Raw genomic sequence first — 12,944 nt, 5'->3', positions numbered from 1 at the left:
CCGAGTAAATACTACAGTGGACTGAGAATAACTGCTTACAATCTGTCAGCAGTTATTCTCAACCCACAGATTGTAAGCAGTTGGTTCGGACTCCATGGAGGTGCCCATATAATAATAATCACTTACACTTCCAATTGGATCCTTGGAATTTGCGTACCAGAATGCTATTATATAATAGCCTTTTTAATATTTAAAATTATTAGTGCTTTTGGAGACACTAGTAAAAATAAAATATTCATGTAAAAAATTTGTTCTATTAATTTTATTCAGTAGTATAATCTGAACTTCACATTCAGTGCATTTCAGATTTACACTACTCAATGTATTTCCCAGTCTTTATGTTGAAGCAAATAAACCATCACTCTCGTTACTCAAGTCATTACATGTCCCTCCCTTTGTTCTAGTTCCTCTAACCAAGTTCTGAAACATTTCCCCAGCATCTATCCTATAAAACCCTATAAGCAACTTAAATATTTCTATCAATCCAACTTCTGCAATCCACACACCTTCATTTTCATATGTGATCATACATCCTAGGTAGTTAAATGAATTCACCTGTTCTAAGATCTTTTATCTATTACTATTTTAGTTCTTGCTGGATCTTGTCCTTTAAAGGCCATAGTTTTTGATTTTTCTGTTGATATTATCATACCATAATCTTTGGATATCTCATTTAGATTTAAAATAGCTTTCTGTAAGTTATCTTCAGAATTTGTAATATATGTAATAGTGCAGATGTGGTAGCCCTGCAAGAGGATTTAAATAAGCTAGATAGATGGGCAAATGAATGGGGGTGTCAGTTTAATGCAGCAAAATGTAAGTTCTTGAGGTTTGGGAAACATCAATGGGATGCTGCATACTCTATGGGAGGAGTTATACTGGAGGAAGTAGGGGAGACAAGAGATCCGGGGTTGATGATTGATAGAAACCTGAAGTTTAGGGGACATATTGCAAAGGTGGTGAAGGTAACACAGAGGATTGCTGCAATTATGAGAAGGACACTGACCTGCAGAGATAAGAGGGTTATCATTCCGTTGTATAAGTCTCTGATCAGACCACACTTGGACTATTGTTCTCAGATTTGGTCCCCAGGATTTGAAGGGGATAAATTAACTGTGGAAAGGATACAAAGATGGTTTCAGGACTGTACAAGCATAGTTATGAGGATCGGCTGAGGGAATGTGGACTGCAGAGTTTGGTGGATAGAAGAAGGAGAGGTGATATGATTGAGACTTTTAAACTGTTGAGAGGTGGTTACAGGATTGACACTGGGGAGTTCTTTCGCTTGGTTGAACAGCGGGAAGGAGTGATGACAAGAGGCCATCCCTGGAAGTTACGAAAGGAAACTGTGAGCAAGAGGGTAAGGAGTGGTTTCTTTGCATGGAGGGTGGTTGAACCGTGGAATGCATTGCCTGATGGAGTGTGTGGGAGCGAGAACGGTCAATGAGTTTAAGGAGTGGTATGATAGACTTTGTGTTTCTTGGGGGGGGGGGGGACTTTCCCTCAATGAGTCTTGACAGACTTTATGTTCTTAGGAAGGACCTCCCACGATGACTCTTTTGACTCCATGGAGGCCTGAATAATAATAATAATAATAATAATGACATACATAGGGAATATACATAGCCGAATTTATAATTTTCTTTGGAGTTCTCTTTTCTCTTTTCTTTGGATCTCTTTTCTTTTTGAATCTCTTTTCTTTGGAGTTCCACATATCTCTCTCTCCTTTTTGGTGGAACATGTATCTGCCTGGTCACTTTCTATATCAGAATTGCATAATTGGAGGTGATGTGGAGAGCTTGCAGGATGATTTAAATAGGCTGTCAGTATGGGCAAAAGTTAATGGGTATCAGCTTAATGTCTAGAAATGTCAAGTTATACATTTTGTTGGGATAAATAGATTACGAACTGTGTATCACATTGATGGCACTGTACTCAAAGAAATAGATGAAGCTAGAGTTATAAGGGTGGTTGTAAACAGAGAGTTAAAGTTTAGAGGATATATTGCTAAGGTAGCCCATAAGATTACTACTTGGCTATTGAAGAACACATTAACAAGTAGAGATAAGGAAGTTGCTATTCCTCTTTATAAGGCCTTGATACACCCACATCTGGATTACTGTGCTCAAGTCTGGTCTCCTGGATTTCTTGGGGATGAGGAAACAGCAGAGGGGATTCAGAGGTGACTGACCAAGATGGTGAGTGGGCTGTGGAATGTTCCCTATGAGGACAGATTGAAGGTGTGTGGATTGCAGAAGTTGGATTGATAGAAATATTTAAGTTGCTTAAAGGGTTTTATAGGATAGATGCTGGGGAAATGTTTCAGAACTTGGCTAGAGGAACCAGAACAAGGGGAGGGTCATCACTGGAAGTTGAATAAAGGTGAGGTTAGTAGGGGTGTGAGGACTAGATTTTTTGGTTGGAGAGTGGTGAATGAGTGGAATCACTTGTGAGTGCTTTGTCTGTTAATGGGTTCAAGGAGAGGTATAATAGATCATGTGAATGGATTGGATCTCCTGCGATGAGTCTTCGGACTCCATGGAGGTGCCTATATAATAATAATCATACTCCCAAGGCAGCATGGATACTTCAACAAATTTAGTTTAATCCTTTCTTTCAACATGGATACTTCATTTATTATCGAACATTTTGGGATACCATCAAATCAGGCACCATGTCCCTTTTTTATTTCTACTGTTTTCTCTACTTCTATATGCTCTTTCATCTTTCTATTTAGCACTACCATAGTCACAATATCCTATGTTGATCACTCTTTACTTACCTGCTAATCTTATTTAATTAATCTTGTTTAGCAATCTCATAGAGTCTCTTTCCCTTCTCATTGTTTCTGGGCCTATTTTCATCAGCTCTCCAGATACTATATCATGTTTACTTCAGTTATTCATATGATGCATCTTAAAATCCATTGCCAGTGATGTCTATTTTGATCTCTTCTCCAATAGGATATTTATCTGTTTTTACTAGACTTGTATTCTCCCAAGCCAGCTGAGTCAGTAGATACCAAACACAATGCTATATATCTAGGGATCCCAGATGTCCCATAAAATATGGGATCGTCATGTTTTTGGCTAATGCGTACCGTTGTCCCGAGAAAACTCTTCGGGACAGCTTTTTGTCCTGTATTTTAAAGTTCAAGACTGAATAACAAAATCGATGAGTTACAATCTATTCTATTACAAACATCGCTCTCCGTCATTACAGGGAACTGTAACACGTTGTTATTTTTTCAAGGCGAGTGATGGCAACAATGATAAGTTCGTTAGAACAGTGCGCATAAGCATTGACATTTTGGTGTATGTGATAGATGCGCATACTAAACTTTCACCCTCAGTCATAAGTGTCCTGTATTTTTTTCCAATGTATCTGGGATCCCTATATATATCATATATTCTGAAATACAAGGCATGTTCAAAAAGATACTTTATTGCTCATTTTACAACATTTTAAGCACTGTCCCCTTCAAAGTAGTCCCCTCTACTGGTGACACACCATTCCCAACATTTCTTCCATTGTTGGAATGCATCCTGGAACACACTTTCTGTGATGGCATCCAGTTCTCTTATCACATTTTCCTGAATCTCATGTAAGGTTTGGAAACGGTGTCCTTTCAAACAGATTTTAAGTTTGGGAAACAGGAATAAGTCAGCTGGGGGCTAAGTCCGGAGAATAGGGTGGATGGGGCACAACAAATGTCTGATGTTTTGCCATATAACTGCAGATGAGGAGCAACATTGTCATGGTGCAACATTCAAGTCTGGTTTTCTCACAGTTCAGGCCTCTCTTCCTGCACACAGCATCCCTCAAATGCGCTAAAACTTCCTGGTACAAACTGTTTATCATCTGACTACGTGGTACAAATTCATAAAGGACAATGCCTTTCCAATCAAAAAACACAACCAACATCACTTGATCTTTGACCAACTCATCTGTGTTTTTTTGGCGAGGAGACCCTTTCTCCGCCCACTGCAACGATTGCGTCTTGGTTTGAAGTATCATAGCCATAAACCCACATCTCATATCCTGTTATGATGTTCTTAAGAAAGTTTTCATTACTATTTGCATTGGCAAGCAGCTCCTGACTGATTTCAACATGGTTCTCTTTCTGATCATTGGTCAACAAATGTGGCACCAATGTGTGCCACGTTTGTTGACTGACGTGATGTGTTTTTTGCACAGACACAATGCATCTAAAGTTTTTCAGTCAAAATTTGATGGCAAGATTCTATGCTGATGCCCACTTCGTCAGCATCTTCTTGGACAGTTAAACAATTTCCACGAACCACAGCATGAACTTTCTCGACATGGTTGTCGTCTGCTGATGTGGAAGGTTGTCCATGCCTGGGATCTTCACTGACCAATGTTCTGCCCTTTTCAAGAGCTTAAACCACTCATAGCACTGCATTTGCTCATACAGTCCTCTCTGTATGCTTGGTTAAGCAAATAAAATGTCTCTGTAAAATTTTTACTAAGTTTGCAGCAAAATTTCACATACACACACACACACACACATTGTTCTTCAAGCTCTTTCATTGTCACTTTGTCACTAATCCGACGAACAGCTTGTGCATGTGCTCACTTCAGCAGACTAAACTCAACGACTAATGCTCATAGCAGAATGGGACAAATGGCAGTTTGTTGTAAAAATCTGCCTTGAACACTGGGGGCTAAGTGTTCACGTAATTGCAGTTAAAACTGGAGTAGCTTTTCAGAAGCTGTGTGTGTGTGTGTGTGTGTGTGTGTGTGTGTGTGTGTGTGTGTGTGTGTGTGTGTGTGTGTGTGTGTGTTTGCACACGTGCATGCATGCTAATTAAGGTTATAGAATTTCTTTAATAATTTTAGCAAAGATCTTGAATGGAATGTTAGATGAAATGCATGAAGTGAAAGGAGTGCTGTTTGTGAATGTGTGAGATGAGTTTGAGGATTGATATGCAACTTGGTTTAGACCATTGTGAATACAGATGAGAATGTGAGAACAGAAATGCAAGTTGAATGGGAGAAATGGCCAGGGAGAACAAAAATGTAAGGAGATTAGATTTTGAAAGCATAATGAATGTGTGAGGATGGTCAACAGGAATAGGAATGGCCGTCAATACATGGGATACTCGAATCTAGAGGGATATTGGGACAAAGGGTGAGCAGAAAGCAGCTCGTGTGGAGAAGTCACAGATGAGGGACAGCATGCATAGGACTGGTTATAGACCAAGAAATGAATTATGCTCATTTACAAATGCCAGGAATATCAGAAATAAGAGAGAGAGAGACTTTTGTGTTGAGCAAGTTTATTTGCCCAAAAATAGTTGGAATAAGTGAAACATGATTGGATGAAAACGATATCTTGATAGGAATATGATGTTTTTCTGTGGAGGATAGGAAGGACAAGAAGGAAGTGGGGGTGTGCTGCTAATGATAGCTCAGGAATTATCTCCACACAGAGTTGAGATACAAGGGAAAAAAGCTGTAATGGTTTTGAAGCAGTATAGTGTGAGGTGGAGACTGATAGAATTATATATTAGGTTGGGTGTTGCTGCAGCCCAGGGAATGTGGAGGATGGAGACAGATGTATAAGCAACTTGGCTTATAGAGCAAGCAAAGGGTGATCATTATAGGTGATTTCAATTATGGCAGTATTGATTGGGATAAGGATATAGCATCAGGAATAAGGAGAATGAATTTCTTGTCTTGCAACCAAGCGAGTCCCAACGGAACAGAAGTTGAGAAAAAATTGATCCATTTCACAAAGGGGGAAGGGTAAGACTACCACAAATTATAGGCTAATAAGGTAGAGAAATTGGATTAAAAATTCAAAATTGGCAGTATTCTTTATTATTCTTTATGATGGTCAACATGGATTTGTTAGCAAGAGGTCATATTTTAGCAATCTGCTTACATGTTATAAGAAGGTGGCAAATTCAAAAGGCACATATTCAGCACATACAGTGGTATACTTGGATTTTTCAAAGGCCTTTGATAGACTGCCACATGACAAGCGATTGAAATAGATGGGATTAGATAACAGACTAGTGAGGTAGATAGCTGATTGGCTGTCCGATATGTATCAGCAGGTTGTATATGGAGGAGTGGTATCCCAAAAGAGGAAGGTCACTAGTGGAATGCTACAGGGATTTGTTTTGGGACCATTATTATTTAACTTGTATATTTATGCATTGGGGACAGGCTTAACTGGAGATGTGCAGCTATTTGCTGATGATTTTGCATTTGGAAGAACTATGAGAAGTAGAGCAGATGTTGTGGACTTGCAGGAGGATCTCAATAAACTATGTGAGTGGGGCTGTCAGTTTAATGTTGCAAAGTGCAAGGTCTTGAAATTCAGTAGGCAAGGTTGGGATGCAGAGTATACCATTAATGGAAAATTTTGGAGGAGATGAGAGATCTGGGAGTAACGATAAACAGACTTGAAGTTTAGGGATCACATTTCTGAAATTGTAAGAACATCGCAATGGATTATGGCAATAATGAAGAGGACATCGACATGCAAAGAGGTTCTAATTCCTTATATAAGGCTAATTTGATCAGGCTACATGTGGATTGCTGTGTACAGATTTGGTCACCTCATTTTCAGGGATGTAGTGGAGAGGGGATCCTCATATCTAACATTCCATAGACCTAACATTGATTTAGTAAACCGAGAGATTGAGGAGAATAGCCTTGAGAACAGAAAACAGATACAACTGAGACATATAAGTTGGTGAGGGGATCATTACCAAATTAATGTGGAGGAGATTTTTCATAGAGAGTAGAGGGAGACAAGGGTAGAACAAGAGGATATCCCTGGAAGCTGTATAAGGAGAGCGTGTAGGCAGGAGAGTGAGAAGTAGTTTTTTTGCATGGAGGGTGATTGGTGAGTGGAATGCATTGCCTGGGAGTGTGGAAATTGAATGGGTTTAAAGCATTCAAGGATTTTTTTTGCATGAGAAAGTATGGACCTCCTGTGATGAGTCTCTTGACTCCATGGAAGTCAGATAATAATAATAATAATTTTTAATTAACAGTGGAATGTCATAAAGCTGCCCTAAGGAAATGTGGTCATAGTTTCCTAAAAGTGTTCCAGTTGTTGACGTATGTTCCAGAAAACCAGGCATTTGAAACAGAGTGTGCTCTCAGATCGGTAAGTTATCTTTCTATATTGCATAAATGTATTGTTTTCATGGAAAACAGTATTTATTGAAAAAAGTGATAGATGAAATAGATAGTTAAAATATGCATAACAAAACTTTATAATGCTTTTTATCCTGGTAAACCTACTAGGTTACTGAATTCCTATAATAGATGAAATGAATACTGTAATTTCATTTTCTCGTGTTTGTCAATTTTATTTATTTTTTTATAATATACCTAACATCACAAAATACTAGTAATGTATATTATAGTGTGAGAAACAAATATTTCTAATGTTCAGTTAATGATTAAACATTCTGAAATCTGTGTAGCAAATATGAGAAGTTCATTACATGCCGTAGGAAGATTTTATCGGTAGGGTGTGAATTTGGTTATTAATATTAATGAATACAATTAATTGGTATACATATAAATTACATCAAGAAATTAAATACAAAATCACTTATTTCTGTGACAAGTATCTCATCACATCATTAAAGGAAACACACAATAAATAGACTTACACGAAGCAAGAATTAATGAAACAAACATTCCAAATTCTTACTTTGTCTACTATGAGGCAGAAATATACTATTCGGAAGCCTTGAGTTAGTTTAAACAAGTCAATAGGCTTATTACATAAAAGTATGCATTAAAAAATAATATATATAAGAATTATGACAAAGACAAGAATTACTTATACATATCAAAAATATTCAATAAATTAATAGTGGCAGTTCAAAGTCACTATTTCCAAAAAGTGTGAAATTTTTAGAACCATCACTATGTAGAATGTTGTTCTGCATTTAGATCCCTCAGTTGCTAGTATAAACAGTCCCATTTATAAACTTCTCCAATAATTAAATAAATCACTTGCTCACTCTCAAAGGTAATTCTTCTATTTTTATATATAAAAAATTTTTGTTCATTCCAATCACCAATTAAAATTCACATACTTAGAAATTCAGACATAATGGTTAGTTTTCATATTATGTCATATTGAAAGCTTAAGGAATCATTGGGAAAGAATTAAAGACAGTATTTAATGCTTCCAAGATTTCATTCCCAGTTACAGTCATGTAAAATCTTGCATAAAAAGATTTTGTACAACAATTCCTTATATGCCAATTTTACTAGAATACAAAAATTCATACAAAAAACTTGTGGTTAATTAGCAATTTTGTTATGTTTATGTAGTATGGAAATAAGTTAGAGTAAACTGTCAAATATTGTGACCACCAAATTTCTGTAAAGAACAAAGAAAGTTAAGTGTAAATTTAATTGTAACAAAGAGAAGTTCCAGACAGATTAACTTATGACTTAAGGCAATCACTATCGAGAAGGTCAAGTATGTACGGGGGTTTCCCACCTTAACGCAACTGTGAAAAAAAAGGTGGTGGGTACAGACCCATGAAACTCCCAAGGGAAAAATCGTAGCAGGACCCAATGTCAATGGAGAGATAAAAGGGGAAGGATCGATAGATCAAGGCTCCCCTTTCCCACAGGTAGTTGAGAAAGCTCTTTCTAGTTGGTGGCTTGTGGCACTTAGGCATGCATTTTTTGGTTTGTGTCATCGCCTCTACCCAGATGCTGTTCCGGCTCTCGGTTCCAGTCCTCAATGCAAGGAATTCCAGTGTGTCTTGCTGATCAGGTAGCAGATCCACGTCCTGCCAACAGACGTCCAGAAGCAATAGAAGGCTCAATTATGCAGTAACAACAGTCAGTTCCGGAATTCCAGCCACCAAGTTTCCTAAAGGTCTCCGTTGATGAAATATCTTCGATATCATAAAAGGCGCCCAGTAGTGAGCTATGTTGGAAGGTAAAAGATGAAGATAACGGATCTAAAGGATCTACTGTTGCGGACTAGATGACTAAAAAGTAAGGCCTTGTATAGGAATTTTCTAGAGGTGAAATTTGTGGCAGAAATTACTATTGTATTGAAATTTTGTTAGAGTTAAGAACGGTAATAAGGGCTCTAGATCGTGAGTTAAATTTTTGTGAAATATCCTGCTGAGTCATGTGTGTTAAGATAGAGTTGATATATGTCACGGTTTAGAGTGCGTGATATAATTCATGTTTGAGTTAAATATGATGTAGTATGCACAAGTCTGTTTTAGTGTATGAATAATTTGTAGGAATAATTAGTGCATTAGACCAATTGTGTAAAGGAGAATTGTAAAGCTAGGTTGATTAATTTGAATCCAAGCTAATATTGCTGAAAGGTATAGAGCCTGAGAGGCTTTGAATGTTTAGTGTTAACTTTTAATGTACATTCAATTAGCATGAATAAATTGCTTTGTTTGTCAAATAATTTGCCTGATTCCTGCATACAAATGAACTGCTCATAAAAATCGAATCTGTGTGACCTAGAGTATTGAGTAGTCACGATTGAAAGATAGAAATTTTGTGTTGCTAGATTTAGTAATAAGTATATGAGAGGAAGGTTACGTGTTTTTCTTTGGAAGGATATTCAACTCCTATCTACGAATTTTGATGGCGCAGTTGATATAAAAAAATAAATTTTCAAAATTCAAATTGGAAAGACACCAGTAGTTCAGACAAAGAGATTGGCTCCTGCCAGAAGCAATTTCTTAGTTCTAAAGTTTTGGGCACATGAAGAATCATAATTACGGCCTTGAGACATGGGGGGATTAAAGTTGAATGAGAGGATTAAAATAAAAGACTAATTCAAGCAATGTATTAAGAGCTCGGAGTTATGACTGTATAATAAGTAGAGTATTTAACTTAAAGTAAAGTGAAATATTGAATAAAGAGACTTTTGAACAAGTACAATAAAAGTTATATATTTTTACAAAGACATCAAACGACATTGATTTTATAGTCACATCTTTGGGGGAGTACAATATAATACTTGTAACATATGCACGCACAAAGGCAAAACAAAACTAAGTGAAACATGTGGGCGAAAAACTAGAGTCCCTACTCAGATCACAGAGGATTAATGCTTCCCACATTTTGGGAGGTTTCAGAAAGCACTGATTCAAATTAGTGTTGCTAACTCTGATTTGTAAATACAGTCATTCTTCCTTGGCCTTTTTTTCAACAATGTCCAAAATTTCAGCAGTCTTTAACACAATAATTCAAACATGATAATTGGTGAAAAGCAGTATGATATGTGAAAGAAACATCCACAAAAATTGTAAATAATTAGTTTAATTCAGTAACAAACAGGTACACGAAGACAATGATCAAAAACAAGAGGTAAAAGCTAGCCAGCCTGGCTGACCGAGTGGTTAGCATAGCCAAAAGGCTGCGGGTTTGAATCCCGCCGTGGGCATGGATGTTTGTGATTGTTTGTGGAAATACTAGTGGTGGTGGGCGACAGTAGATGGCAGTGGTGTAGTTGCAGTCAGTTGGTAGATGAGTGGTGGGAGCAGGTGTCCTCCCTCAATGAGTTTTCGACTCCCTGGAGGTGTCGTGTAATAATAATAATAAAAATTAAGCTGTTAAATTGCCTCAATAAGGAATGTAGTCACTCTTCACAGCAGTGTAGCACACAACAATGTTTCATACTGTGTATAAGACTGTCCAGGAGCTCAGTTGGTAATAGCAACCACTGCTCCTGCAAAGCTCTCTAAGTCCAAGGTTTTGGGGAGGGTGCTGAGAGCAGCAACACATTTACTTAGAGTATCCAGGCATGCTCAATAGGATTAATGACAGAAGAACTGGATGGCTAGTCCATACATATGATAGTCTCTTGTTGAAGATGTTGGTCTACAAGCTTTGCTCAGTGAGGATGAGAATTATGGTCTTATAGGATAAATGTCCCATCATACCTTCATATGGATGAACACAGGGATCCAGGACTCTCATCTCTATAAGCTGCAGCATTCATGGTTCTGCTAGGAAGCACATACAGATCAGTGCATCCATCTAGCAACATGCCTCCCCAAACCACTGCACTCCACCATCCCCAAACCATCTCCACCATAATTGTCTTTTTCACGGATATTAGAAGAATTGTAATGTGCACACCTGGTCTCTTCAGATCAGAGCACACTTGGTTGCTTTGTAGAGTGAATTGGGACTAGTCTGTCAAAAAGCTGATTCTCAATTAGTCTTTGATCCAGCCGACAGTGTGTGGCCCATTTCAAATGTTCTCTCTTGGGGGGGAGACTGTTGCACAGTACAGCAGCTGCAGGAATGAAGGAGGAGGAAAAGAAATTTGTTCTGTGGGTTTAATGGTGCACTGTGAAGGGCACAACCTAGCATACTGATCACCTTCATGAAGCTTTCTGTGCACAGTGGAAGCACCATTGTTTCTGTAGCTGATGCAAAGTCAGATCATAGCTGATTCAAATTAGCACTCTTGTTTTGGCAAGCAGATAATTGGCAATATCAGTGACCCACTGCGGTTATAGCCCCTGGTCTTCCTTCACTGTATCTCTAGGATGCAGTTTGTGACTGCTGGAATCAGTTCCACATTCTGTGAACCACGGAACATCTTATATGAAACCTTCAGGCTATCTCCACCTGACTGTGACAGGCCTGCAGTCTTAGAATGGCTTGCCACCTGAATTCATTACTTAAAATATCTTGCAGCCATATCCAAGAATTTTGCTCTCGTGAAATATCTGGAGTTCTCACTCCAGACACAAAATGGAAAACCACTGAAATGCTCACTTTTAAGTACATCTGAGCATAAAAAGTTACACTCAGCATAACTTTTTACAGCATTCACCTTGTTCCTTAATTCATGGAAACAAGTACAATTTTAACCCTGCAACTCAGAAAAATTATTTATTTTTTTTTATGTTCAACCCATACACGAGAGGTTGGTTGATCAATCTATAGTAGATTAATAATGTGTATGGGTAGCGGGTGGGGAAAGGAAGTACTTGTTCACATTTGATTTAAATGACTGTATATTGTATTCCTTGGAACACAACAGGGGGAAGACTATTCCACAGTACAGCAGTTGCAGGAATGAAGGGGGAGGAAAAGAAACTTGTTTTGTGGGTTTCGAGGTGCACTGTGAAGGGATGTTGAGCAGCAGCTACACGGGTTCCAATGAACTTAGTACTAAGTGGGGGAATTATTGATGCTATTTCAGATGAACATTTTCCATGGAAATATTTGTAGAATACACATATTGCAGAGACCAATCATCTGTGTGAAAGTGGGGAGAGTGAGTTGGTAAGAGATGGTCATTAATAAGTCTAATTGCTCTCTGTATTGAGTCAAGCATTTTGAGAGAACTTTTAGGAGACCCAAACCCCCCCCATATGTGAGAGCAGTATTCAATAACTGGATGGATTAGTGATTTGTATAAGGTTAATAGCTGTTTTTTAGAAGCTGAGGATGCAATGGTTGTGATGTGTTTATGCCAGGAAAGGCATGATATCAGGGTAATTCCAAGAAGAGTTCCAATCTCAAATTGTTTGGAAGTTTGGGTGTGTTGTCTTTTTATGAAAAATATGACAGTACTGAATTTTATTAGCATTGAATTTGACTAGGTTATCTGAATCCCATTCAAGGATGGCTTGGAGATCAGAAATGAGGGTGGTGGTGGTTGAGGTGAGTTGTGTAGAGTAAGGTTTATCAAATGAAAGGGAGGAGTGCAATGTGCTGTCATCTGCAAAACTGCATATTGGGTTGGAGGTCAGCTAAGTAGGTCATTGATATATAGCAGGAAGAGGGTTGGTGAGAAGACAGAACCTTGTGGAACCCTGAAATTAGTTGAATGGTGAGAGGATAAGGAACCATCCATCATAGTATTTGTCAAGAAATTGGTGACATATGTGAGCAGATCTCCTGTTGATCAGCTCACATATGTCAGATCTTCT

At 38.0% G+C, this 12,944-nt stretch overlaps 1 protein-coding gene across 4 annotated transcripts in view; it reads left to right on the top strand.

Annotated features, from left to right (window-relative positions):
- LOC150109379 (uncharacterized) overlaps positions 1-12,944 on the top strand; it is a 78,470-nt gene that overhangs the window by 59,709 nt on the left and 5,817 nt on the right. For all 4 annotated transcript variants that reach the window (XM_090407792.1, XM_090407789.1, XM_090407791.1 and 1 more), the window contains exon 4: positions 7,032-7,147. In XM_090407792.1, coding sequence (XP_090263918.1) covers positions 7,032-7,147 — 116 coding nt within the window. The remainder of the gene's footprint in view (positions 1-7,031; positions 7,148-12,944) is intronic.

This window comes from Typopeltis vanoorti, chromosome 2, assembly GCF_054136105.1.
Source record: "Typopeltis vanoorti isolate ZY-2024b chromosome 2, IOZ_Tvanoo_1.0, whole genome shotgun sequence".
In the NCBI taxonomy this organism is placed as follows: domain Eukaryota; kingdom Metazoa; phylum Arthropoda; class Arachnida; order Uropygi; family Thelyphonidae; genus Typopeltis; species Typopeltis vanoorti.
This window is presented reverse-complemented; position numbering and strand designations above follow the sequence as displayed.